Genomic DNA, 27,500 nt, shown 5'->3' with positions numbered 1-27,500 from the left:
TGCCTCTTACTAAGTCCTGCCAGTCGTAGCCCACTGACCGAAAGCTTATGGACATGCCCCAGACTTCCAAATATCAAAACTACCAGCTTGCATGTATAGCCTAGGTCTCTTATTTTAGCAACAATGGGCTGGTATTTGGTCAGTTTGTCAAGGAAGGCTATGTCCATGTAGAGGTCATAGACACAGGCTACTTCCAGGATTATTACCTCCCTTTTAACCTTGTCCAAGAAAAAGACATCAGGGGTGTTAGGGATGTTGCAGAACACATCATCAGAGCTGCCAAACCAATCCGGTATTATACGGGAGTGTTTGTATAATGACACATTTGGGGGGAATACTCCCTTAACAGTACTAGCAATGAGGTCGACAATGCGGTCGTGGCGTGCAGTATAAAGTCCTTTGTATTTATTACATCCATTGACAATATGAGCAATGGATTCTAAGTGTTGGGTGGGATTGGAGTGCATTATGCAGTGTGGATGATGGTTGTGCGGGTACCACAATGCCAGGTTGTACTTGGTTGGCAGCACCTGTAGTCTGGCTTTCACAGTAAAGCAGAGGATGTCCTCTCCTACAGCAGCATTCCTGTAAACTGTATGTGAGACGGAGTGGTCAGCAAAGTCAAGGCATGCCAACTTCCCCTGCATTCTCAGTCCAGTCCAATGTTGTTTTGCCTCTGCCTGTTTAATGTTCAGGAGGGACTTTCTTGCAGTTTTGTTGTTGAGTGTTTGTTGTGTCCCATTGTGGTAGACAGTAGCCTCCACATTAACAGCCGGGTCTGTGACAACTGCATCAGATGCGTCTGGTGCAGGGTGTACATTTTCTTTCTCCCATCTCAGTTGAACTGCCGATCTGTTGCACAGGTCATTGAGGTCCGGCCAGTCTGACCGAACACCATAGCCTGCAGCTTGGGTGTCCAGCTTGCCATTACCTTTCCTCCTGAAGCCCAGGAAGTTATCCTGGCCAACATCTGCCAAGGGGACCTTTCTCCTCCTGAGGTCCAGTAGGAGGGAGGCTCTGGCTAGCTCTCGAACGGCAGCATCGTCATTGTTTAGCATCCTTAGTAAGTGTGTCAGCCTTGTAGTGGTGTAGGTCCACTCCACATTAGGGACACCGAGCCCCCCCTCTCTGTGTGAGACACACACACACATGGAGAAACACACACACACACAAACACACACACACACACACACACACACACACACACACACACACACACACACACACACACACACACACACACACACACAAAGATCGGACCGGCAGAGAGAGTGAGAGCCATTAGTCATTGTCATCCATTTCTCATCCAGTGAACAAATCTTCCTCCAGTTTGGAGTAGGGTTGGGTACCGAGAACCGGTACCAATACGGCAGCGGTTCCATACAACCGATACCTACCCGGACCGAAATGCAACGCAGATTTCGGTGCTTCCTTTCGGTGCCTGAGCAGATTTTTTTTTTTTTTTTTTTTTATTAAAAAATTAATAATTTAACAAAACTAGCGATAGCTAACGAGAATTAACGTTAGTGGCGTAGATCTTTCTGAGTACGATCTGTATACATTTTTGGGTTGCTAACAGATTTCGTGGGGCACATATAAAACTGCTCCATCTCCCAATGTGTAGACTCTCGCCTGTGTCGCTCACGCTCATTGGTGATAATGAAGCATTCCATATGGGACTAGTGGAAACGGGTGTGTGTGGTTTCGGTTTCAAGATAAGTGTGGTTGTTCTAAGCAGAAGTTGGATACGCTTTATTAAACGGAGAGCTACCGTCTCATCCAAAGATATTCCTTCTCAATGTGAGTTCTTAAGAGAGCACTAACTCGGACGCTACAATAACATTACAACAGTCTAATGAACCTAAACTCTTAAAGGGGCAGTACACATTCACGAAACCAGTGGGTTTAAATAAATGCAAACAAAATAATATTTTTTTTACTCTGAAGGCGAACATGCTCATATTTCTGCAAAAGAATTACTGAAGTGTGAAGTGTGTGTACAGAGTGTGTTTTGTATTTATTTATATTTATTTAAGTATACTGTTGTTAAAAGTTAATATATTGTTCATAGTTTGAAGTTAAAAGGTTTTAAGCCAAGTGTTTTGTATTTATTTGTATTTATAGTATACCTTAAACAGTTAATATATTGTTAAATTTGAAGAAAACTATTTGCCTTTATAAGGTTAAGCCTTTAATGTCTTTAATTTAAAAAAAAAGTATCGGTTCTGGCACCGTTTAGGCACCGGTATCGTTTTAAAAGTATCGGTTAAGTACCGGAATCGGAAAAAACCCAAACGATACCCATCCCTAGTTTGGAGGCTACAACCCATAAACCTGCCTAATCAAACAACAAATAAAGGCCTTTAGAACTCTATGGGCTTCATTTAATAACATTTATAACTCTTAGGGCCTCATTTACTAACATTTATAACTGTTAGGGCCTCATTTACTAACATGTATAACTCTAAGGTCCTCATTTACTAACATTTGTAACTCTAGGGCCTCATTTACTAACTTAATAAAGGCTGTTATAACTCTTATTTACTAACATTTGCGAGCGCACTGTAATCAGTGACTTTGCCACTTTGTTTCTGCATTTCCCGTAGTATTTATAAAACAAGAACCTCGTTGCGTAATCAGTGCCTTACTTAAAGATGGGAGAATAGATGATGAGTTAGAATTTGAATTAGAATTAGAGCTTTTGGTTCACGAGGTTACAGCAAACTTAAACACAGTACAAGGCAGAAATCCACTGCTTTCGGAGAAAAATTATATCTGGCAGACTACAACAAATAAAATCCAACCCTCCACCTGTTCAGAAACCAGTGTTTGTCTGACGACATCTAAGATGGTTAAGTCTGATTCTCGGACGGAGAACTTCGATAGGTTTACGACTGCGTCGAAGCCACTGCATGGCCACGCAGTAACGCAGACGTAGAAGCATAACTCTGCCTTGACTGGGGAACTATGCTTGCTCCCATGGCTTCTAAACTTTGAAAAAAAAGGATTAAAGTCTTCCTCTTCACTTGATTATTAATGGCACTTTAATACCTTCTAAAGCGTGATCACTAAATATTTTACTCCATTTCACAGAATAAAAGGATTAATTGATGAGCTGTGCTTGCCAGCTGCAGGAGGTGTAGGCACCCTTCTCTCTGCACGGAGATCCAGAAGAAGGGACGGGAAACTCTTTAGACTGAGGGAAACGAGACATTTAAAACTCCGTCGGCCTGACTTGACTGATAAAGTGGGGACAGTGGCCTGGAAAGGACATGCGGAGCATTGGCTTCAAGAATGTCATCTGTTAGGAGCTGATAGACTGCCACATATCAATCAGAGGGACACTAGAGGTGTTTGGTCTCAGTGGAAGTGAAATGTGGATACCTCTGCAGTAGTATCGGCCGATAGCGTTTTTTCAATGGCCGATGCCGATGCTGATATTTAGACAACAGGGCGACCGATGTCCGATATATAATTTCAAGATCATGTTGATTTTTTTTTGGGGGGGGGGGTTGCATCTGATGTAATACAACAACGCCATTGTTGCCTGTCACATCACTTCCACCGAGCTGATCGTACCGTTCCTCAATTTCTTTTCAGTAATAAAACGTTTGCATACAGAATAAAAACACACATTTCACTATGCGTAATGTGCGCATGCTCCAATGGTCAAAGTGCGCACGGAGGTAGGAACATGTCTTTACGTAGCTCAATAAACATCAGATAACTCTGATTGTCGCTTTCATCTTTCAATTTCTAAATGCTCAGGACACAGCCTAGATATCTCCAATCACCTTTGTTAATTGGCGATACACCATCAATGGTTCAGCCAATAACACAACTTGTGATAAGAAGAGAGAAAGTCAACATTGCTGCCAGCGATTTCATTCCCCAAAACAGTAAAGAACTGTTTGTTCAGTTGATAAAATAAGTAAATAAGACTATTGCTTTTATCGCTGCAGGACAGTTTTGAAAGTAAGTCGCTACATACATCTGTTACAGAAGTATTATTCAAAGTAGCAAGTGCTTTTGCAAGACGACCTCAGAGGGTTTTAAAAACTGCCAAGTTAGCTTTGTGAATTGAAGCATAGACAAACATACACACACACACACACACACACACATGAGGGAGAGAGACACACACACACAGTGCAGAAACATAATGTAAGCTAGAAGCCCATAATATTCGTACCCCATAACGTTGTTAGTAAGCTGATCACGTTAACGCTAGTTTTCGAACAGCTGATATCGTAAGCCTACTTGTTGAATCGAAGCTCTAGCCCATTAGCAAATGCAACCGTTTGTGACTAACATTGTTTTTTTTTTTTTATAACTATCTAATCAGTCGCTTATGATAGCAGATTTTTGACTTGAGATAAGAGGAGAGGTTCATCTATCCTGTCTTTATTCTCTGCCTCAGCTGACAGCAGGGGCTGCTGGCTTTGCCCACTTGAGAATAGATCTGTTAGTTGGCCACTAGCATGAGCATGTATATGAGCGCCTTCTATGAAGAAAATATGTTTATGTTATGTAACACGCTTAACAGCGCCAAACCATATGCTCACCAACAATAAAAGGCATATCAAATTATTAAAATACACATTTTTTTTTTTTATCGGCCAATGGGTGTGCAGGCATCGGTAGATGCAGATTAACTCAAAATGCCATGAAATGAATATCGCCCCGATTAATCGGCCTACCACTACTCTGCAGAATAGTGATTTACCTCGCACCAAAAACACATCACACATGCAAGCTAAGTCACACCAAAGCCATCAGTTAAGAATATAGACACACACGTTGATAGCCATCAGTAAAAATATCAGCACACACATATGCATGCAGCCTATGTGAGTGCGGTGCCCCGCAGACTATCCCGCACCTCCTTCAGGAATGCCCAATATTCAAGCCACCAAATGGGCTAGACGGTCTCCGCGCTCTGGACCACGTTACTATTAAGTGGTTGGAGGATGCAGACATCCCAGAATGAATTGTGAAAGACGAAATTAAACGAACGACGACGATGCATGCAGCCAATAGACAAGGGTGGTAATGGAAGCACTGGCCAAGAGTAAGTGTCTGTTATACATACACGTACACGCACACACACGTACACACACACACACACGTACACACACACACACACACGTACACACACACACACACACGTACACACACACACACACACGTACACACACGTACACACACACACGTACACACACACAAAAGCGTAGCGGATAAGTGCTCAACACTGATGGCCAAGTGCTGTCAATGTAAAGTGAATGACGAACATACATATGCACACACACACAGACAGACACAGACACAGACATCCCAGAATGAATTGTGAAAGACGAAATTAAACGAACGACGACGATGCATGCAGCCAATAGACAAGGGTGGTAATGGAAGCACTGGCCAAGAGTAAGTGTCTGTTATACATACACGTACACACACACACACGTACACACACACGTACACACACACACGTACACACACACGTACACACACACACACACACGTACACACACGTACACACACACACGTACACACACACAAAAGCGTAGCGGATAAGTGCTCAACACTGATGGCCAAGTGCTGTCAATGTAAAGTGAATGACGAACATACATATGCACACACACACAGACAGACACAGACACAGACAGACACACACACACACTCACGCACACACACACAGACGCACAGACGCACACACACAGGCACACTCACACCCACACACACACACACACACACACACACAAAGTGAGCCATTTGAGAGTTGTCGTGCTGTGTATGATTTCCTTTGAAGGGCTGGGGGATAATTAGGGTAATTACGAGCGCCGTCTGGAGACTACGGAGGAGATTTGATGGCTGTCACTTCTCTCCTCAGCACACCATCATCAGCTGCACTCAATACAAAGACACGCACACACACCCACTCAATACAAAGACACGCACACACACCCACTCAATACAAAGACACGCACACACACACACTCAATAGAAAGACAAGACACTGAAAGCCTGGAGATGCATGACTACCAATCTGTCACTCTCTCTGTCTAATTCATCGACTCTTTAATTTGCTTCGTCTTTCTCCCTCTCTCTCCAATAATGTATTCACCAGTGCCTCTACTGCTCTTATCTCTCTTTCTCTATCAGATGGACACCTTTCTACAAAAACACACACACATATCCACAGACACACACACAACCGGCATGGTTAACAAAGCATTTACACCTCCCTACACACACCCACAAACTGGCATGGTTAACAATGCATTTACAACTCCCTGCGCACACACACACAGACACACAGACACACACACCACATGCCCACCACATTAATCATAGCTTGATCAGTCTTGCTTTTCTAATTACTGAACTCTTTCGAACACGCTGCTTAGTTTAATTTCCATCCATGGCTTTGTTCTCTGGTCTGCCTCCCTGTGATTCTGAGTCCCTTCTGAAGACAGGAGACAGGAGAGGAAGAAAAAGGCAGTCCAACTTCTGCTCCTCTACTGTCACACAAACACACACACACACACACACACCCACACACACACACACACACACACACACACACACACACACACACACACACACACACCTACACTCACTCCTACACACTCTAATCACTCAAACAGGCTTCGAACACGGCACGTTCACATTCCACCCCCCCAAATTGGCCATGGCATTTCAAATCCATCTGTGCCCGCATGCCCGACGCGTGCCCGTCGCCAGGGAGATGTCGATGGAGCGAGTGCCAGCTCTGCCACACTTCCTGGGGTGACCATGGGACTGTCTTCAGGGATTGGAGGCTGCGTTCGGCTCCACACAGATGGAAGCAACAGATTGCAGGCCCTGTGACTACTGGAAGAGGAGAGGACAGCCTATCAGGTTTCTTGGTTTGCCTTTCGGAACCTTTGCTGGTGAGCTCATTTTGGTTGAAGTACCGTGGCACCGTGAGAGCGGGCGCGAGGGTCTGAAATAGGGCCGTGATTCTGGAAAACGACCAGCCATTTTATTCCGCTTTTATTTTAGGCTCAGCTTTCAGATGCCTCGCCTCACACAGAGCATGATCAGGGACGAGGCTTCATCATGGTTGGTGATGGTTATAGTGAGGTTATATAGTGACGTTAATCTCACTGATGTGTGTGCCATACACTGATAAATGTCAGAAATAAATAATGGCCAAATATTTACATAAGAAACGATAACCAGTCTGGCTGCCCAGATAGCGCCGTACTCAGGCCCTGATCTTACACACACACACACACACACACACACACACACACACACACACACACACAGACACACACACACGCACCTTCAGGCACTATCTAGCATCTAATTTCCATTGTTCCGCCTTTTATCAGGCAGCTGATTAAAGACTTCCTGACAGGTGCTGGGCAAAAAGGCCAGTTACCCTCGTCCCCTTGTGTCCACACACACACACATACACACACACACACACACACACACACACACACACAAACACACACACACACACACACACACACAAATGAACGCAATCCTTCAATCACGCGCACACACACAACTGACCGCAATCCTTCAATCACTCGCACACACACACACACAAGTGACACAACTGAACGCAATCCATCAATCACACGCACACACACACACAACTGAACGCAATCCTTCAATCACGTGCACACACACGCAACTGAACCCAATCCTTCAATCACGTGCAAACACACGCAACTGAACGCTACCCTTCAATCACACACACACACACAACTGAATGCAATCCATCAATCACACGCACACACACACACAACTGAACGCAATCCTTCAATCACGTGCACACACACGCAACTGAACCCAATCCTTCAATCACGTGCACACACACACACACACACACACACACACACACACACACACACACACACAACTGAACGCAATACTTCAATCCCACGCACAATTGAATGGAATTATGGAGCCGCCGCCCACATTAAAAGGAATGGAAAGTTTAAGGCTCAGGAAATATTTAAACATGCTAATAAGGAAAGATCCTACAGGCCAGTTGAGTGCTTTGTTTATTTTTTCTATTTGATCTTATATTTTATTGTGATCTAATTGTTTTCTTTCTGTTTTCTATTTGGTTTTATATTTTATTGTGATCTAATTGTACAGCACTTTGGTCAACGTGAGTTGTGTTTAAATGTGCTTTATAAATACGTTTGACTTGACTGTACACCACTCAGATATACTCTAACTAACACACATCTGATTGTGTGGCAGGCACCTGCACACAGGGAAGTGGAGGAAGTGAAAAAGACAAACTAAAGTAAAGCTGGCAATCGGAGCAGCACTTCCACTCTGTCTGAGGGAGACACCACTGAGATGATCACCACTCAACAGTTACTATCATACATTATGAATACTTTATGAACAATTATGAACTCAACAGTTACTATCATACATTATGAATACTTTATGAACATTTATGAACTCAACAGTTACTATCATACATTATGAATACTTTATGAACAATTATCAACTGAACAGTTAATATCATACATTATGAATCTTTATGAACAATTATCAACTGAACAGTTAATATCATACATTATGAATACTTTATGAAAAATGATCAACTGAACAGATAATATCATACATTATGAATACTTTATGAACATTTATAAACTCACCAGTTATGATCACCAGTACACTCTCACACTCACACTCTCACTGTCACACTCACTCAAACACTCTCACTCTCACACTCACACTCAAACACTCAAACACTTACTCACACACTCACATACACACACACAAACCAAAGCCAGGCACACCCAGAGGGAGCTGAGCTAGCTTAGCGTGATCCTGTGAAAACGTGTGTCCAGGTACGCTGTGTGCTGGATGCTTAGTGTACACCTGGAGGGATGGGTTGTCTGTCTATCTCTCTCTCTCTATCTATCTCTGTCTTTCAGTCTGTAGGAATGAGTTGTCTCTCTTTCTCTCTGTCTTAGTGTACACCTGTCTGTCTCTTTCTTTCTCTGTCTCTCAGTCTTAGTGTACTTACTGTACAGGTGAAAACAGGGTTCCTCTCTGTACAGTTGAAACGGTCTCAAAGGGGTTTTAACAAAGACACATCATCAGACAGTTCAACACGTCACAATATGAGACATCACATTATGAGCGCACAGTTCATCAGAGCCTGATCGTCACAGCATCTTCATTACACATCAAATCAGGGGCCATTTCGTCTAAGGCTGAAAGGCAGTCTGGGTAATGACCAAATCATCACAAAGTGAACATCAGAGCAGTTACAAGAACGACAGAAGAAAAACTAATTTCCTGAAGAAGCTCAATTTTCGTGTTAGATGTGGCACCCCAGGGAGATTGGAAAAGCTGGAGTGTGTCTCTGTGTGTGTGTGTGTGTGTGTGTGTGTGTGTGTGTGTGTGTGTGTGTGTGTGTGTGTGTGTATGTGTGTGTGTGCGAGTGATTGTATGTGTGTGTGTGTGTGTGTGTGTGTGTGTGTGTGTGTGTGCGAGTGATTGTGTGTTTAGGTGTGTGTATGTGTGTGGGTGTGTGCGCGCGTGTGTATAGGTCTGTATGTGTGTGTCTTCTTCAGCAATTATCCCTCCATCCCTCTAGACCAGAGAGGCGACAGGTCCACATGACTGCTGTGCATGTAGACCTGGGGAAGGCAGGGAGGAAGGGAGGGAAAGAGAGAAGAGAGAGGGAGAGAGAGAGAGAAAGAGAGAGAGAGAGAGGACATGGGCTTAGGGACAGGCTGGGTCTGGGGAGAGGAGGTGTGGAGGGGGGTAAATTAAACCTTTACTTGCATTTAAACTCACACATACACACAAGCACAAGAATACAAATGTATCAATACACATATACAGAGAAATATGCATATAGAGAGAGAGAAGAGAGAAGAGAGAGAGGGGGGGAAGAAAGAGAAAGAAAGAGAAAGAGTGAAGAGAGAGAAGAGAGATAAAGGGGGGAAGAGAGAGAAAGAAAGAGAGAAAGAGAAAGAGAGAGGGAGAGAAGAGGGAGAGAGAGAAAGAGGGAGAGGCTGAATCTATTATGCTATTGCCATTTTGTAATATGTACGGTTGTATTTATTGTTAATCTAAAATGTAAGGTTTAACGAACTATTGTAAACATCAGTTTCAGTCACTCAAATACTATTAATTTTCTTGATTAGTAAGTGCTTTGTAAAATATTAATATATGTATGCTTTACTAAGGAATTTCTGAAGCAATTGTCAAGTAACCCCAAAGATGTTAAATGATTTGTTGTACAAGAGTGTCTGACCAATAAGGGTTTTACTGTACTTTCATTTTTAACCAAAAGAAGGCGTTTTACCCTGCAAGCCTTGGTATCCTTTACCATATTTGACTCACCCTGTTGTGTGGTGAGTCACGTCTGAGTGGACCGGAGTTACATGACTCTGCTGGTGAACAGAGGGAACCAGGCTGCTGGGGGTTTGTGTGTGTGTATGTGTGTGTGTATGTGTGTGTGTGCTTGACTGCTGGGGGTTTGTTTGTGTGTATGTGTGTGTGTACAGTATGTGTGTGTGTGTGTGTGTGTGTGTATGTGTGTGTGTACATATGTGTGTGTGTGTGTGTGTGTCTGTGTGTGTGCTTGCCTGCTGGGGGTTTGTGTGTGTGTATGTGTGTGTGAGTGACTGCTGGCGAACGGAGGGAAGCAGGCTACTGGAGGTTTGCAACAACGAGACTCATTCTCTGACTCACCAGTGTGGGTCCATCATGAACTGCCAGACAGAAATATTAGCATGACTAGCTGTGGGAGCGGAGACTGTTTAATGCTGATTTACCCCAGGGCCAGATACACATCAGGGCGACTAACTGTGGGCAGTGTTGTACCTGAACGCGTTCATTGAACGAAAGTTCATGAACTCGTTCATAATTTTGGTGAACGTGAACTGAACGTTCTGTATTATTGCCTGATGAACGATAATGTGAACTCGTTCATTCTGGTGTCTGTGAACGGCACGTTCACTCTTTTTAATTTCGTTTAATAAGGTGCCAGATTTCTAGAGACTTCCAGGCGAAAAACCCACATTTAACAGTCATGTTTCCAATCACTGCGTTTGCTTTCTTTAACTGTCAATGCCTGGCAAGTGTAAGAGCGCCAAAGTTGTGTAGAGGCCGAAAGCGCTATTGCAGACATATAGAGATTTAGATTTTTTTTTTAGCTTGCAAGAAATTGAAAAAAACAACTGAACTAGTTCATTTTTTGGAGCTGTGAACTTAGTTCAAAATTATGAGCTACTAGTTCATGTAGAAAGTGAACTTTCCCAACACTGCCTGTGGGAGCGGAGACTGTTTACTGCTTATTTACCCCAGTGGAAGCCCACACCAAAGGACAAAGGACTCACTACACTGCGTCTGTCTTGTCTTTCTTCCTCAAATGGACACACATGGAAACACACTGGCACACACACACACGCGCACACACACATACACACACCGAGTCACTAAGGCGCAATTTATGGTCGTCCGATTCCGGAGACACAGAGACACGGAGATCCCTCTCTGTCGTGGCAAACCCTCTCCGAGCACCTCTCCGTGGCCTGACATGCACCTCCCAATTATTGCTACTATCTGTCTCCGTCAATCCGTCAATACATCGTTGTTTACCTTGTGGGTAGTAGTATGCCAACATTAGATAGCTGGCTCAGACACCCCGCAAATCCCCTCAGAAGTATTTTTCAGTTACAATAACAGGATTTTTACATTGCACAGTGTCTATTTCTCGGTAACTTTAAAAAAAATCTAAGCAAATAAAAAGTAAAACAAGCAACTTTTATGTACAAATAAGACCATCTACGGAGTTTGGTCCGCTGCCATCTTTTTTTTTTTTTAAATAGGAGAACCATAAATGAAGACAAGTCAATTGAGGCAGCTGTGTGTTACTGAGGGATTGTGTGTTTGGGGGAATGGGAGTGTGTGCTTCTGTGTTAACCTACGTATGTGTGTGTGTGTGTGTGTGTGTGTGTGTGTGTGTGTGTGTGTGTGTGTACACCCTGATGACAACCCCAGAATAACTGTCTCACACCTCATACTGTAGAAACTAGCTCTTTAGACCACCTAGTGTCTGCTAATGACACATACACAAATGGATAGAGGGAAAGAGAGAGATGGGGGTTTGGGGGAGGAACGGAGAGAGGGAAAGAGGGAGAGCAAGAGAAAGAGTGTGAAGGATGGAGGGAAAGAGAGAGAGAGAGAGAGAGAAAAAGAGAGAGAGGAAGGGTGGGAGATACCGGAAGAAAGATGTAGGAACAGAGACAGAGATGGAGAAGCTTTTCATCCCCTAACTGGTGGATACAGCATAACACACACACACACACACACACACACACACACACACACACACAAGCACACTAACAAGTGCAAACACACACACAAACAGACACACACACAGATACACACACCAGAGGCAGTACCTGCCACCTGGTTGGGCCTTCTATGGACTTATATAAAGTCATTATGAGATAGCTTTAGGACATAATTAATTAGTACTTTGTACCTAAAATAAAATTTTGATGATATAATGTCATTATGAGATATCTTTAGGACTTAATTAGTACTTGTTTGAGTGTGTGCGAGTGTGTGTGTGTGTACTTTGTACCAACAACAACATTTTAACCTTATGTTGTCATTACGAGACATCTTTAGGCCCAGATATATCGTATCTACTGTGTGTTTCATGGCTGTGTGTGTGTGTATGTGTTTTTGGGTGTGTGTGTGTGTGTGTGTGTGTGTGTGTGTGTGTGTGTGTGTGTGTGTGTGAGTGTGTGTGTGTGTGTGTGTGTGTGTGTGATTTAGACAGAACTCACCATGAGCGTCTCGGTAGTAAGCATGTGTCACACTCCTGAATCGCTCCTGCCCTGCCGTATCCCAGATCTGGACGTAAAAAGAAACACGGAGATTAGATTTCGGAACCACAGCAGAAACAGGGTGATAAGGGAACCACAGCAGAAACAGGGAGATCAGGGACGGAACCACATCAGGAAAGGGGAGATTAGATTATGGAACCACAGCAGGAAAGGGGAGATTAGATTACGGAACCACAGCAGGAAAGGGGAGATTAGATTACGGAACCACAGCAGGAAAGGGGAGAATAGATTACGGAACCACAGCAGGAAAGGGGAGATTAGATTACGGAACCACATCAGGAAAGGGGAGATTAGATTACGGAACCACAGCAGGAAAGGGGAGATTAGAATACGGAATCACAGGACAATCAGGGATGTGAGATTAGAGAACCACAAGAGAGACTGGGAGAATAGGGAATAGGGGTGGGGGAAAAAATCGATTATTCGATTTTAATTGATTCTCTCTAAAACGATTCTGTCTCGATTCAGAAAAGTTCATAATCGATTTTGTAATTTAAAAAAAAAAAAAAAACATCGATTATTGGATTGTTCATAGAAAGTAAAAATTGTGACAAGGAAAAGCTTTTTCTCTCATAAAAAATAGAGAAGGTAATTCATCTGTTGATTTTCTTTAATTATCAAACACTAAGTAGGAAGTGTAGCAAAGACTCTAAGTAGCAAACTCAAATGTTTTAAAAGTCGAAATGGATTGATAATCGTTTTATCGGTTTAGAATTGATAATCGTTTTTTTTACACATCCATTTTATGTTGAAATGCAATTATCGAATATCAATTCGAAACTGATAAAACGATTATCGATACATTTTGACTATTGAATCATTTGAGTTTGCAACTCAGAGTCTAAATTGAAGAAAATCAACAGATGAATTACCTTCGCTATTTGCTTTATTAGAGTAAAAGCTTTTAATGGCCACAATTTTGACTTTCTATGAGCAATGCAATAGTCGATGCAGCTTGCATTTCAACATAAAATAAATAAAATTAAAATTACAAAATCGATTTTAAATCGATAATCAATAATCGATTTTAAATCGAATCGTTGACCTCTGAATCGATTTCGAATCGAATCGTGAGGTGACAAGAGATTCCCACCCCTAATAGGGAACATGAAGAACATTACTAGGGATGGGCATTCGATTAAATTGTCTTAATCGATCGTCGGGAGAATTAACGATCGATTTTCGATTAATCATTAAAAAAAATATATCAAAAATGCACTATTTATAGGCTATATTAAAATGCAGTGAAAAAAAGATAAAACACAGCGTGTTCCTCAATGAGATATTTATTACAAGATAGACAACTCTTGTGGCAGTTAAACCGGATCCGTTTAATGGTTACACTTGAAAAATATGCGCTGCTGTACTCTTAAGCAGCGGCGCCGACAGCTAGAAGCCGGTGCTCATAAACACAACTTACTCGTTAGCCTACCTAACAATGAATTAGGCTAATTAACAAAGCTCCATTAAAACAACCAGTAACAGTATTATCGACAAGCCATTCAATTCACCGGTAAAGAGAATATTAATAGTTAAGCCCTAAACCTACAAGTCCAGGTGCTTAGAATAACAGCTGATAGTAAACGTCAACTTTTAAGATGATTCTTGAGCAGTGCCAATTTCAAGCTATGTCATTCCTCGGTTTTCTAACCAGAAACAATAACCCTGGAAGGTATTGAAAACTAGTAACTAACTGTTAAAGCACACGTTTTTAAAACAACCAGTTAGCTAGCTTGGCTACTTTTTGGAATCTACCTTTTGCAAGCCAAGTTCGCCAGCAATCCTAGGTTAGGTGGGGATGCTAACTTAGCCACGGTAAGCTAAGTGATGGAGGCTGGTAGGATGGTAGGCTATTTCCAACAGTGCTGATAAATATGGTGGGTTCCACTTCCAAATGTTTAAAACTTTACTTAGTTGTGTACTGTCACTAACCATGGTCGGATGTGCGTTGTTCAAGTGGTACATAATTTGAGTTGTGGCCGAGTTGTATTTCGCAGTGTTGTCACTGAACTAAGTCATTTTTTTTTAATCAAAATGGTTCCACGCTACACGCCGTGACCTCTTCATGTTTACTTTTGAAAGACACGGAAACTTGCAGGTAACTGAGTAGGCCTGTGGCGTTTTTTCAAACATTGCCCTTGTTTGGTAAAATTTTAATTGCTGCCACATAGCGAAATCCATTGCATTCCTTCAAGACTCACACTACGCAACAGAACGTGCATTAGTTTTATCGATGAAAAAATAATGTCATCGACGAAATTCTTAATGATCAATTAATCGATCGTCGATTAATTATGCCCATCCCTAAACATTACCCAAACCTTGTTCAGGTCTAGTCATTTGAGTGGACAGGACATAAATGAAATGCAATAGGGCTGTTCTCTATAGAAATATACAGTAGGCAGTTTGTGATGGAAGAGTTGGAATTTTACCGAAATTGACTAGATTGAGTGAATTGATGAAATCCTACCAATAACTTTTGTATGTTTTTACTCAGGTTTTGAATAGCTTTCACAGTGGTTAGCTCTTCTTGGTTAGGTTCCACCCTCTCGATGCTAGCATTATTTTCCGTTGTGTGTTTCCTCTCTCTCGTGTCTTCGTCGGTTTTAGATTTCCCGGAAACTTTCTTGCCTTTAGACCCACTCATACTAAGTTATTATATTGTCTTGCTTGTACAATAGTATCGTGTTTTGATGGGTTTTTCTTTTACTTGATCAGGAGAGTTATTAGGTCTATGTCGCCATCTTGAACGTTCGCCCGGAAGTCGGAATCCTACCAATAATAACTGTTTTGAGACGCGAGACAGCTTTGGTAGAGGCCTTTGTAATATATGGGAGTGAGAGTTCCACAAACATCTGCATGTCTTCTTCAAGACAGAGAGTTCTGGTAAAGCTGTACTGTTACACCAGAGAGTTCTGTTACAGCTGCACTAGCTGTACTGTTACACCAGAAAGTTCTGTTAAAGGTGCACAAGCTGTACTGTTACACCAGAGAGTTCTGTTACAGGTGCACTAGCTGTACTGTTACACCAGAAAGTTCTGCTAAAGGTGCACTAGCTGTACTGTTACACCAGAGAGTTCTGTTAAAGGTGCACTAGCTGTACTGTTACACCAGAGAGAGTTCTGCCCCCAGTGACTCCCCAGTGACTCCCCAGTGACCCCCAATCTTCTCCTCCCAGTGCAGCCCTGACTGCTCCTCTCAGAGACGTTCTTCAGCAGAAGTGCTGACTGCAGGTGAAGAGCAGGTGATTACCTGAACACTGGTCCTCCCCCACACACTCTGGCAGGCAGGCGCTCGTTAAGCTGACACAGGCCCCTGTGTGTGGGCCGACACCCCAGAGCTCGTTAGCCATACCCCAGCCCTTAGATCACGGTCAGGCCACTTGCCTAATAATACTAGCACTCAGCATTGTCTCAGCAGCATTCTAACGAGCAGCAGAACTATGCTGATGACGCAGGATTCTACAGGGTTCTACATTCTTTATCAGAACTATGCCGATGATGCAGGATTCTACAGGGTTCTACATTCTATATCAGAAATATGCTGATGATGCAGGATTCTACAGGGTTCTACATTCTATATCAGAACTATGCTGATGATGCAGGATTCTACAGGGTTCTACATTCAGAACTGTTCTGATGACGCAGGATTCTAGAGGGTGCTACATCCTATATCAGAACTATGCCGATGATGCGAGATTCTACAGGGTTCTACATTCAGAACTATGCCGATGATGCTGGATTCTACAGGGTTCTACATTCAGAACTATGCTGATGATGCAGGATTCTACAAGGTTCCACATTCTATATCAGAACTATGCTGATGTCGCAGGATTCTACATTCCACCAGCCAAACACTGGAGAATGAGAGCATAATGATGGGTTAATTATCATGCACTTTAGAACTGGAATGATACATTCTAACAGGCTTCAGAGCGATCCATATGAAACAACAACTCTGATAGGCTCTAAAGCCACACTAATCACACTAGACACCTAACAGGTCTCAGAACAGTAACTCTAGCAGGCAGAGGAATATTCCTAATGACAAGAGAACTGTTACAGACTTCAGAACCCTTCTAATGATAAGACCAGTCACCAAGGCCAAGTCAACTCTCTTACTGACAGGCTCTTATTCTAATTCTTATTCTAACAGGCTTTAGAATATTCCTCATGGCAGAAGAATTCTGTGAGACATTAGAACCTTGTTTTAAATGACATGCCACTGGGTGCTATGACAGAGTGATGATGAGCGCCACTTCAACCCCCTCGGCCTGGACTGGAGAGGGGCGGACGCAGCAGGCAGGTGGGTGTGGGTGTGTTTGTGTGTGTGTGTGTGTGTGGGGGGGGATATGCTGAATCTGACGCTGAAACAGCAGCTGCAGAATCTGTGTCTTGGCTGAGATGCCGTTTGGCTTCAGTAACACACTGCAGTTGCAGAAGTACTTTCTCATCACTGGAACATACACTCAGACACACATTATATGCAATCACACACGTGTGTGCACACAAAGACACACGCACACACACACACACACACACACACACACACACACACACACACACACACACACACACACACTTCCTGGGACTACACACATCAACACATCATTACCCACTTGCTGACCTGAGACAAACCCACATTTCCTTGACAGCACAGCGCTCGAGGGGTGATTGACCATTAGCAGGCATGGGTCAGAGGAGAGTATGACTCATATATCACAGGGATGGGCTGAACCAGCCCTGCAGCCTCAGGGGGCAGTCCCATCAACATGCCATAGAGAGCAGGGATTTATGGCCATGGACATGGGCAGCGTTGTAGCATTAGCGTTAGCGAACTGTTAGAGTTCATCAGCCTGAGCCCCCTGCTCCGGTGTCAGGAGTGATGGTTGCCGACGGCGATGTGGGGGGGCATCCATCAGGCAGATGAGGCCAGAGAGGTGGACACGCATACTAACGAGGACACACACACACACACACACACACAGACATACACACACACACACACACTCACACAGACACACAGACACACACAGACACAGACACACACACCCACACACAGGTTAAATTACAAAGAGACAGAGAGAGAAGAGAGTGGAGATGTAGAAAACAGAGGATAAAAAAAAGAGATAAAGAATATGAGAAATGTAGAGAGAAAGAGAGTGACTGCATCCTGTAGTAGGAGAAAAAGAGAGGAAGAGGTGAGAAAAACAGAATGAGACAGACTGGACAGGTGCACACAGAAATCTAGAGCAGGAGAGGAGAGAGCGAGAGAGAGAGCGAGGGAAAGGAGAGAGAGAAGGAGGGGGAGAAAGAGGGATAGGACAGGGAAAGGAGAGAGGGAGGGAGAGAGGGAGAGGAGAGAGGGAGGGAGGGGAGAGAGAGAGTCCTAAGAAGCTCACAGAAAGAAAGAGAACTATAATTGACCCACCCTAGAAACTGCTGCTAACCCTTCTTTTATTTCAAACTGTTGTTACTTGTTATGTGGTTAAATGTTATTTTTAGTATATGTTATTTTGTTATCTGTATGCCATCTACTGCGTCAATGTTGGCTGCCAAGTCTTAAGAATGTTGTTGCGCTGAAGCAATTTGGTGTATGCGACAATAAACACTTTGACTTTGACTTGACTTTATAACTAGAGGGGAAAAAGGTGGAGGGTAAGAAAGAAGACGAAATGGAAATGAGAGAAGGAGGAAAAGGATGGGGTAAAGAGGTGGAGAAAAAAGCTGATTGAGAAATGAAAAGAGAGGAAGAGGAAGGGGAAGTGTACAGCTGCAGACTGGAAGAAGACATACACACTGCAGGAGGAGACAGACAGACAGACAGACAGACAGACAAGCAACACTCAGACAAACCTGCTTATGAACACACGCACACAGTCACACACGCAAACACGCAAACACGCAAACATACACACACATATATAGAGGCACCCACATACATTCTCCCTTCCCACACCCATGCACACACACACACACAGACACTCACACACACACACAGAGATGGGCAAAAATACATCAAAATGTATTTTGATACAAAATACAAAATACCCTTCAAATAAATGTATCAAAATAAAATACAAAATACTGTTGCCAGAAAATGTAACAAAATACAATACATGTATTTTGTATTTTTAAAATACAGGAAATACTTTTTCAGAATTTTCAGTTTTCTCTCAATTTGGTATAGCAGAACATTCAGGTTTGGGCTATTCAGTGGCGTAACGTAGATTATGACGGGCCCAGGTGCAGGCTATTATGACGGGCCCTTGTCAGTGTTGTAAGGCAGTGGTTCCCAAACATTTGAGTCCCGTATCCTTTTTTTCATGTTTGTAACCGCCGCCACCACGCCCCTGCCCCCGCACACATATTCCGCCTATTACACCTGTCAGTGTAATTTTTTCGCTGAATATAGGTATACATCAGTATTTTTAGCAATGTGACTTGGCTATTCAGACTATTTAGATTGACATGAATATGTCTATGGGCCCTGGCTACGGGGCTATATAATGTACACAAAGCTCTGGTGAACCCAGTAAAAAAGGAAGAACAGTCACAGAATGTCAGTGTAACTAAGCAAAGCTATTAAAAGACAACAACTTGATTGATTTTGTATATTGGGCTCTCATTGCAATCTCTATGGCTTCAGGGAGGGCTATCCCCACCATGCTTTCGTCATACGTAATTGCGTATAAGGACATAATACGGCTTTGATTAAGTCACATTCTGTCAAGATGGCTAACGTTCAGTGCAACAACTCGATTCGCTCTTTGAAAGAACCTCCTTTTAGTCGGTGTACTAATGAAGATAAATTGAAAGTTTTCGACCTGAGCCCTGTTTTGTGAAAAAAATGGATTTAACATGAGAGTCAATGAGAGAGATCTGGGGTGATTTCCTTTTCGCCCCAAAAAGGGGCGGGCCATAAGAAGCACCACTTTTGGCAAATTGACTGATGCCTGATTCGACAATGACATTCAGAGGCAGATCAGATGGTCTAGTGGTAGAATCCGACAGAAAAAAATCTCCATCTGCCTAAACACTGGAGAAAGTATTTTGAGTATTTTAAATACAAAATGACTCCACTCTAAAGTATTTTGTTACAAATTACATTCGATTTTTTATCGGCCCTATCAAATACAAATGACAAAATACTCAAAAGTAAATTAACTAGTATTTCAAATACAAGTAATTGAAATACTGCCCATCTCTGCACACACACACACACAAACACACACACACACACACACACACAGACACTCACACACACACACACACACACACACACACAAACACACACACACACACACACACAAATGCGCGCACTGGTGAGAAGTAGCCAGAGGCTTTGCTGCCGAAGCTATCAATCAGCGATTCATGCAGCATGAGCTTTCTCAACAGCACTCTGTGTGTGTGTGTGAGTGTGTGTGTGTGTGTGTGTGTGTGTGTGTGTGTGTGTGTATGTGTGTGTGTGTATGTGTGTGTGTGTGTGTGTGTGTGTGTGTGTGTGTGTGTGTCTTTGCGCCATCATGATATGGACTGGGCTCAGATCAGACAACGCTATACCAGACTATATCCAGACACGCACACACACACACACACACACACACACACACACACAACCTAATACACCCAACACAAAACTAGGGATGCACGGATCCCCTTTTTTCACCTCAGATACCGATATCTGAGGTCTAGTATCGGCCGATGTATTTGCTGGTTCTAGTTTGTTAAAAGACCCACGATTACCAAAGCAGTATTCTTTATCTCCCTTTAATGTGCATTCATCAATTTCCATTACATGACGATACATGTGATCCTACATATGTGTGTGTCTGCAATGAGAATGGGAACTAATTAGCACTGCACTGAATTACTTTAACATGAGTTATTGCTACACGATAATAATTACACAACTTATATTACTCTATACATATAATTGTGGAAATTACACAAGGCAACATGAATCTCATTCATAGCTCATCCAGTCGAAATCTTAACAGGATGAACCCATCTTTATTACAGCGAATCAACATCAGGACATAACTAAATCTCCGCTTAGCATGCTAATCGCTACTAATAGCAACATGCACTCATAATACACTACCTTTATACATAAACAAATATTATTAAATTGTCACCGATACCCGATCTAGAAATGTTTTCAATATCGGTACCGATACCGATACAAATATCGGATCGGTGCATCCCTACACAAAACCAAAACAGCATCATGAGATCCTAATACACCCAACACAAGACCCAAAAAGCATTGTGTTGTAGACTGAACTAGGGTGACCAGACGTCCTCTTTTTCCCGGACATGTCCTCTTTTTGAGACCTAAAAAAGACGTCCGGCAGGGGTCCCCAAATGGTCCGGGATTTCGATTCGTGTCTCTTTGTAGTAGTTTCCTCACAGTGAGCGAGTGTTGGGAACACAACAGCGATCAATGATTAGCTATATAGTTCTCAAATAGTACCATATGCTATATATACCCTCGGAATGGCCAACCTATCTCGGTCATGGTGGCCATTATTTTGTAGAAAAGAAAATAGTCAGTAGCAATCTATAACACAATTATATGCTTATCCTACATAAACTATGGGAACTATTAAAAAAACTATTCAATTAAATGAATAATTTCTTATTTTCATTGGTATTGTTGTCATATACAGATATGCAATGATTTGTGGGTAATATTTTGTTGTCCAATGTCAAGTCTCTATTTGATCATGTGACGAGACGATCTAATTTAGACGCACAATCTAAACGTCAAGACCTAGAGGCAAAGTACACAGGCAAGCACCTTTCAAACATAAAGGTGGTGATTCATGATATTCTTTTTCAATGGAAAGGATAGCCAGCCAATTCAGCCTCTCCTGCTCCATGCGGCCCCTCAGGTAGGTCTTTTTGAGTTTCAATTTGGAAAAAGATCACTCGGCTGTTGCCACTGTCACAGATGTCAGAAACAATAGCAGAGCAGTGCACTGCACACCTTACCGAAGGTGGATTTTAGGGAATGATAATCCACAATCAGCATCTTGGCAAATTGGGAGACTACGGACTGCTAGGCAATCTGCTCCAAAACAGGCCCTGAATGATAGGTCGCCGCCGAGCGCCTGTTTCATTGTATGTGTTTTTCAGATGTTGGTAAAGCTGCTGTGCCGCCGCAACAAATCGTGCCTTTCATAAGTGTTTTTAAAGAACCTTTCAGCACTTTGACCGTTTGTTTACGTTAGTGTGTCAGAGTGCTATTGTTGATATCTTTCTTTTTTACGTGTCTACTTTCCCAATACAATAGCCGAAGTAAATAATTCTCCCCACCGGCGATTGTTGTTGTTTACGATTTTCTATCAGTTCTCTCACCACACAACGACGTCTCATCTTTGCTCCTTGAATGTCGATATGTAATGGTATGGAGTTATTGAAACTTACTATGTGTAAAAAAGACTAGAAATTGAATGTTTATTTTTCATTGAATGTTTATATAAAGATATAAAGTTGCACTGGGTGCCTTTAATATTAAGATATTAATGAGAGGGAGGCCAGCTATCAGAGTTTGTTGTTGCTTTATCTTTTGGAAAAGGAGAGATGACACAATGGATTATACATAATTACAACATAGGAAAGTTTAACTATTATATAGTGTATATGCCTAATGTGTGTGTGTGTGTGTGTGTGTGTGTGTGTGTGTGTGTGCGCGCGCCTCTTAACTAGTAAATAACGTGCACTAGGGCCCTTGATAATAGCATGCACGAGGGCCTGTCGTAACTACCAACCCCCCCCCCCCCCCCCCCCCCCCCGACCGTCACCACTGAAGTGTTCTCTTTTTCACCAACTCAAATCTGGTCACCCTAACTGAACTCAGTTTACATAACCAATATCCCGGTGCAAATCCAATCCAATCACAATCAGTTATTTATTATATAAATTAGTATATAATCTGCTATTTGTAAACTAATCCATAGCCAACTCTGAAATGGTATCACTGTCATAACACCAAGGCGATAATACGGAAATACTATTCTTCTCAGGTTGTTGTGAGTGTGTAACTGCTGGTGTGTGTGTGTGTGTCGCTGTAATTGTTGCACAGTGTACCGGTACTAGAAAGGCTTGTTGAAAAAAAAAAGATGCCAGAAGTGAGATCTGGAAGTACTTAGGATACGAAGCAGACTGTGAAGGAAAGCCCATCGAAACACAGAGACCCGTCTGTAAAACATGCTTCATAGCCACTCGAGCAAAGGGAGGCAACAAGTCAAATATGGCTAAGCAGCTGTCAAACAGACACCCCAGAGAGTTCAAACAACGACAGGTTAGCAAATGTGATTATAAACATGAAAACCCCCAAGCTCACCCAAATACAGCCTAACACGAGTAGCCTAGTTTAGCGATTTTCCCATCACAGAATTTTGATGATGCATATGACAATGATCATAATGTAGTGCGGTTAACATAACTAAACCACATTTTTCACACTAGTACTGTTAACTGCCATAATCTGAAAGTGGTGCATTTAATCTTCCATCAGTACGGGTCGTGTTTATCATTGTGAAAGGCCCTTTTTTAAAGATAGGTTAGCCGAAGGCATATCGGATGGCCCTATAGCATGTATTCTCTTTTAAGACGTTGATTAAGCTTTCAATTTGGCTGCAAGTAGCCCAGTTTATTGTCAAAATTAACCCCTCAAAGAAAACGCTATACGTGTATTATCAATGCTATGATGTCACCATATAGTTTTCATTAATAACCTGCGGTAGGCTAATACTAATATGAATGCCATTTGTTTAGTGTTCAAAAAACTCTTTGGGGTGTACCCTGCCCCATCGGTGGGGGACTGTGGGCCTAGTCTTAGGGGTGTATCCCACACCATCGGTGAGCGTCTGCGAGTCTTTGGGGTGTATCCAGCACCATCGGTGGGGTCTGTGGGCCTAGTCTTTGGGGTGTACCCCGCACCATCAGCACTAGTCGGACCCCTGTTGCTGTCTTTTTCGTGGGGCGACTCAAAAGTCAGCCTTCGTCGCCACTAGGACTTTAATGTGGGTTTGGTCTGTCCCTGGCTTAAGGGTGTGTGCTGCCACGGCTCAGAGCTGGTTGATTAAACCCCTTTATCTAAGCAGCCCTCTGCTCAGAGCTAGTTGATTAAACCCCTTTATTTAGGCAGCCCTCTGCTCAGAACTGGTTGATTAAACCCCTTTATTTAGGCAGTCCTCTACTGCTCAGACACACAAGATAAAAACTATTAGCACAATGCACGCTCAGTGGCCGACACAGGCTGATAGAGCGCTACAGATTAGAGGCGGCCTCGTTAAACTCCCATTAGCCTGAGAAACACGCTAATGCTAGCGCTGATGGCATGCTCTAAGCTAACAGGAGACAGAGGGGCAGGATCTCACTCACACAGAATGGGACGTGACAAGGGTTCACGTGACAGAGATGTCAACTCTGTCACGTTGACGGGGATTCTGACAGCGCCTTTTACTCCTGGATGTTCATCTTAATTTGCCTCCTAGGGCAGGATCTAAGATGTGTGTTGACGCTGAATGACTGGTTCTGATAAGGTGTCTGAATCCTGATCCTGAACTATAAGTGCACATACTATTTCTAAAGATGGCACTAGGATGATGGCACTTCTTTGAGTAACTCTAAACAGCTTGCTTGTTTGAGGATATAATTAGCCTTTGCGAGTGTTTGAAATTCCAGAAATAGTTTATGTGAAAGTATGAAGGGAAAAAAAATCAACTTTTATTCCTTCTTCCATTTCCTTACCTGCAGTTTGACCTTCACACCATCGATGCTCAACACTTTGTTCTGAAAAACAAAAATAGAAACACAAAACCATTAGCAACCAAGTCAAGACTCAGCAGCCTTATGTGCCAACACACAAGAACCGTTTCTCATTACACATACATCACAATAACACACTCTCCTCTCCTTTATAACACTAATACCAATAATAGCAGAGACCCAGCTTTCTTATCTGAAAAAACACATTCATCCACATCAACATCAACATGCAGAGAGTCCCACACACACACACACACACACACACACACACACACACACACACACACACACACACACACACACACACACACACACACACACACACACACACACACACACACACACACACACACACACACACACACACACACACACACACACACACACACACACACACACACACCACCCCGGTGAAATCGGAAATCAGACAGTGTAAACTCCTGCTTCCTGTGACCTCCAAAGGTCAAAGGTCACTATAGTGCCTAGTTACAGTGTTGAGTTCAGATGGCTGGTGATGTGAGAGGTCTGAGTGGGTCAGTCATGGATACCAGTTAGAAATATAAACGAAATATAAATATAAAAACCACATTCATTACGAGGCATGATTGCCAAAGACCAAAGCAGTCATGACTGACTTCAGTAAAGGGATGGGAAAGCATCTTCAGCCAAAACTAAGATGTCAGCTACATGGGATCACTGCATAGGAGATCACTGCATGGGAAATCATTGCTGAATGAAATATCCATTCAACTGTGTTCTGTTAGTCCAATCCTTAAACAATGAGAGTAGGCTGTTGTCGATGAATAAATTAAGACATATTACTGTGTCTTAGAGTTAGGAGGCTTTAAAAGGAAACAGTATTTCCCCATGGTTTCAACAGTCCAATACGATCGATTGAAACCATCTGTACAATCCATTTTAGAGTTGTTAGACACGGAGCAGTTGGACTGGGAAGCTGTAATGCTAGTACTCCCAGAGGTGCAGGCAGAGGTAGTATTGATTTCCTGTGTAGAAAATGGCCCGACTGAAACTCAACTTTGTAATGCTTTAACAGGCTCAACAGCGGTGGAGCTTTTACAACCCACTGGGCCACACTCCACAACCACCGCATACGTTCCTCCAGTGGGGCCTTAAAATTAAACGTTGAAGAACGCTGGTCTCCATGAGAACTTTTGTGCATGATCAAAACTATTTTTTTTGGCAAGTGTTCTCCGGCGATAACCAACGATTACCGACGATACTAGCGTTCACCAGCGTTCACACAACGCTCTTCTGGCGCTATACCAGCTACCATGGACGATTACCAACGTTTTCTCTAACGTCATAGAACGTTGACCAGAACGTTATGGTGTGACGGGGCCTTTATGGTGATGATGGTAATGATATTACTGATGGTGATGGTCGTGTTTGTGAAGATGATGGTGGCTATGGTGATGATGTTGGTGATGTTTGTGATGTCTATTTCACACACATCGACATGTGACACATGTTTCTCCTCTGAACCACTTGATTAATGAACACTCACATAGTTGGATACACATGAACACACACATAGTTGGATACACATGAACACACACATAGTTGGATACACATGAACACACACATAGTTGGATACACATGAACACACACATAGTTGGATACAAATGAACACACACATACATGTCTGCTGTCTCACAAATGAGTCAAAGCAACCTGCTATCCACATTAAACTGAGAGGTCACTGTTCAAATGAATGGCTCACCCATTCTGCTCTCTCACACACACACACACACACACACACACACACACACACACACACACACACTTTAGTTGCCTCAGAAGGACAAACAAAAACATGCACACAGACAAAAAAACACATACAATGCTACACCACTAGAGCAGCCTACCGCCTACAGCAGCGTACTATTCACCAAACACAAAAGCATACACACACACACACACACACAAACACACACACACACACACACACACACACAGACACACACACACACACACACACACACAGTCTCTCTCACTCTCGCTCTCTCTCACACACACACACACACACACATGTTCAGAGAGTGTACAGAGAGAATACAATGGAGGTGCTTTCAGCTGTGTGCAATTCACAGCAGAAGGAAAAGTGGTGTCAACGTAAACACGAACACACATACACACACACACACACACACACACACACACAGCCTCCTTGACATTCACTTCCTCACTCTAACTATAACAAATAGAGGCAATTACATTTAAAGAGGTCAGTGCTACCCTAGCTCAGGAAAACATGCGGCACGCACACACACACACACACACACACACACACACACACACACACACACACACACACACACACACACACACACACACACACACACACACACACACAGAGCCACTGGGAGGATTTATGGGAATGCATCATAAATATTGCATGCTGGGAAAGTGGCTTTGTGTGAAGCAATGCGGTAGAGAGAAATGTGGTTGCGGTAATATGTGTGTGTGTGGGGGGGGGGGGGGGGGGGGGGGGGTGTATGTGGGTGTCCGAGTGTGGTGGGGGGGGGGTGTGTCTGCGTCTGGGTGTTTAGTTGTGTGTGTGTGTGTGTGGGGGGGGGGGTAAATGTAGGTGTGTGGATGTGGGACTGCAAGCAATGTGCTGACTTCCACATTTTATTATAATAAAACAGAATCCCTTATATGTATCACCGTAAAGAGGAGTGCTTCTCAGCCATTAGCCAGACCCACAGGTTTTTATAGCTGAAAGATGGCTGCCATGTTACTGTGCTGCTGTCACCATCGTGTCTATTTATAAATAGTTATAAAGACATCATTACGC

General features: G+C 42.9%; 1 protein-coding gene across 1 annotated transcript in view; it reads right to left on the bottom strand.

Annotated features, from left to right (window-relative positions):
• rab26 (RAB26, member RAS oncogene family) overlaps nt 1–27,500 on the bottom strand; it is a gene marked incomplete at both ends in the record, with an annotated part of 76,756 nt that overhangs the window by 15,902 nt on the left and 33,354 nt on the right. Inside the window, 2 exons of the mRNA XM_080840157.1 lie at nt 12,843–12,909; nt 24,665–24,706. Of these exons, the coding sequence (XP_080696283.1) occupies nt 12,843–12,909; nt 24,665–24,706 (109 nt within the window). The remainder of the gene's footprint in view (nt 1–12,842; nt 12,910–24,664; nt 24,707–27,500) is intronic.

Source organism: Sprattus sprattus, assembly GCF_963457725.1.
Source record: "Sprattus sprattus genome assembly, chromosome: 6".
Taxonomy (NCBI): Eukaryota; Metazoa; Chordata; class Actinopteri; order Clupeiformes; family Clupeidae; genus Sprattus; species Sprattus sprattus.
This window is presented reverse-complemented; position numbering and strand designations above follow the sequence as displayed.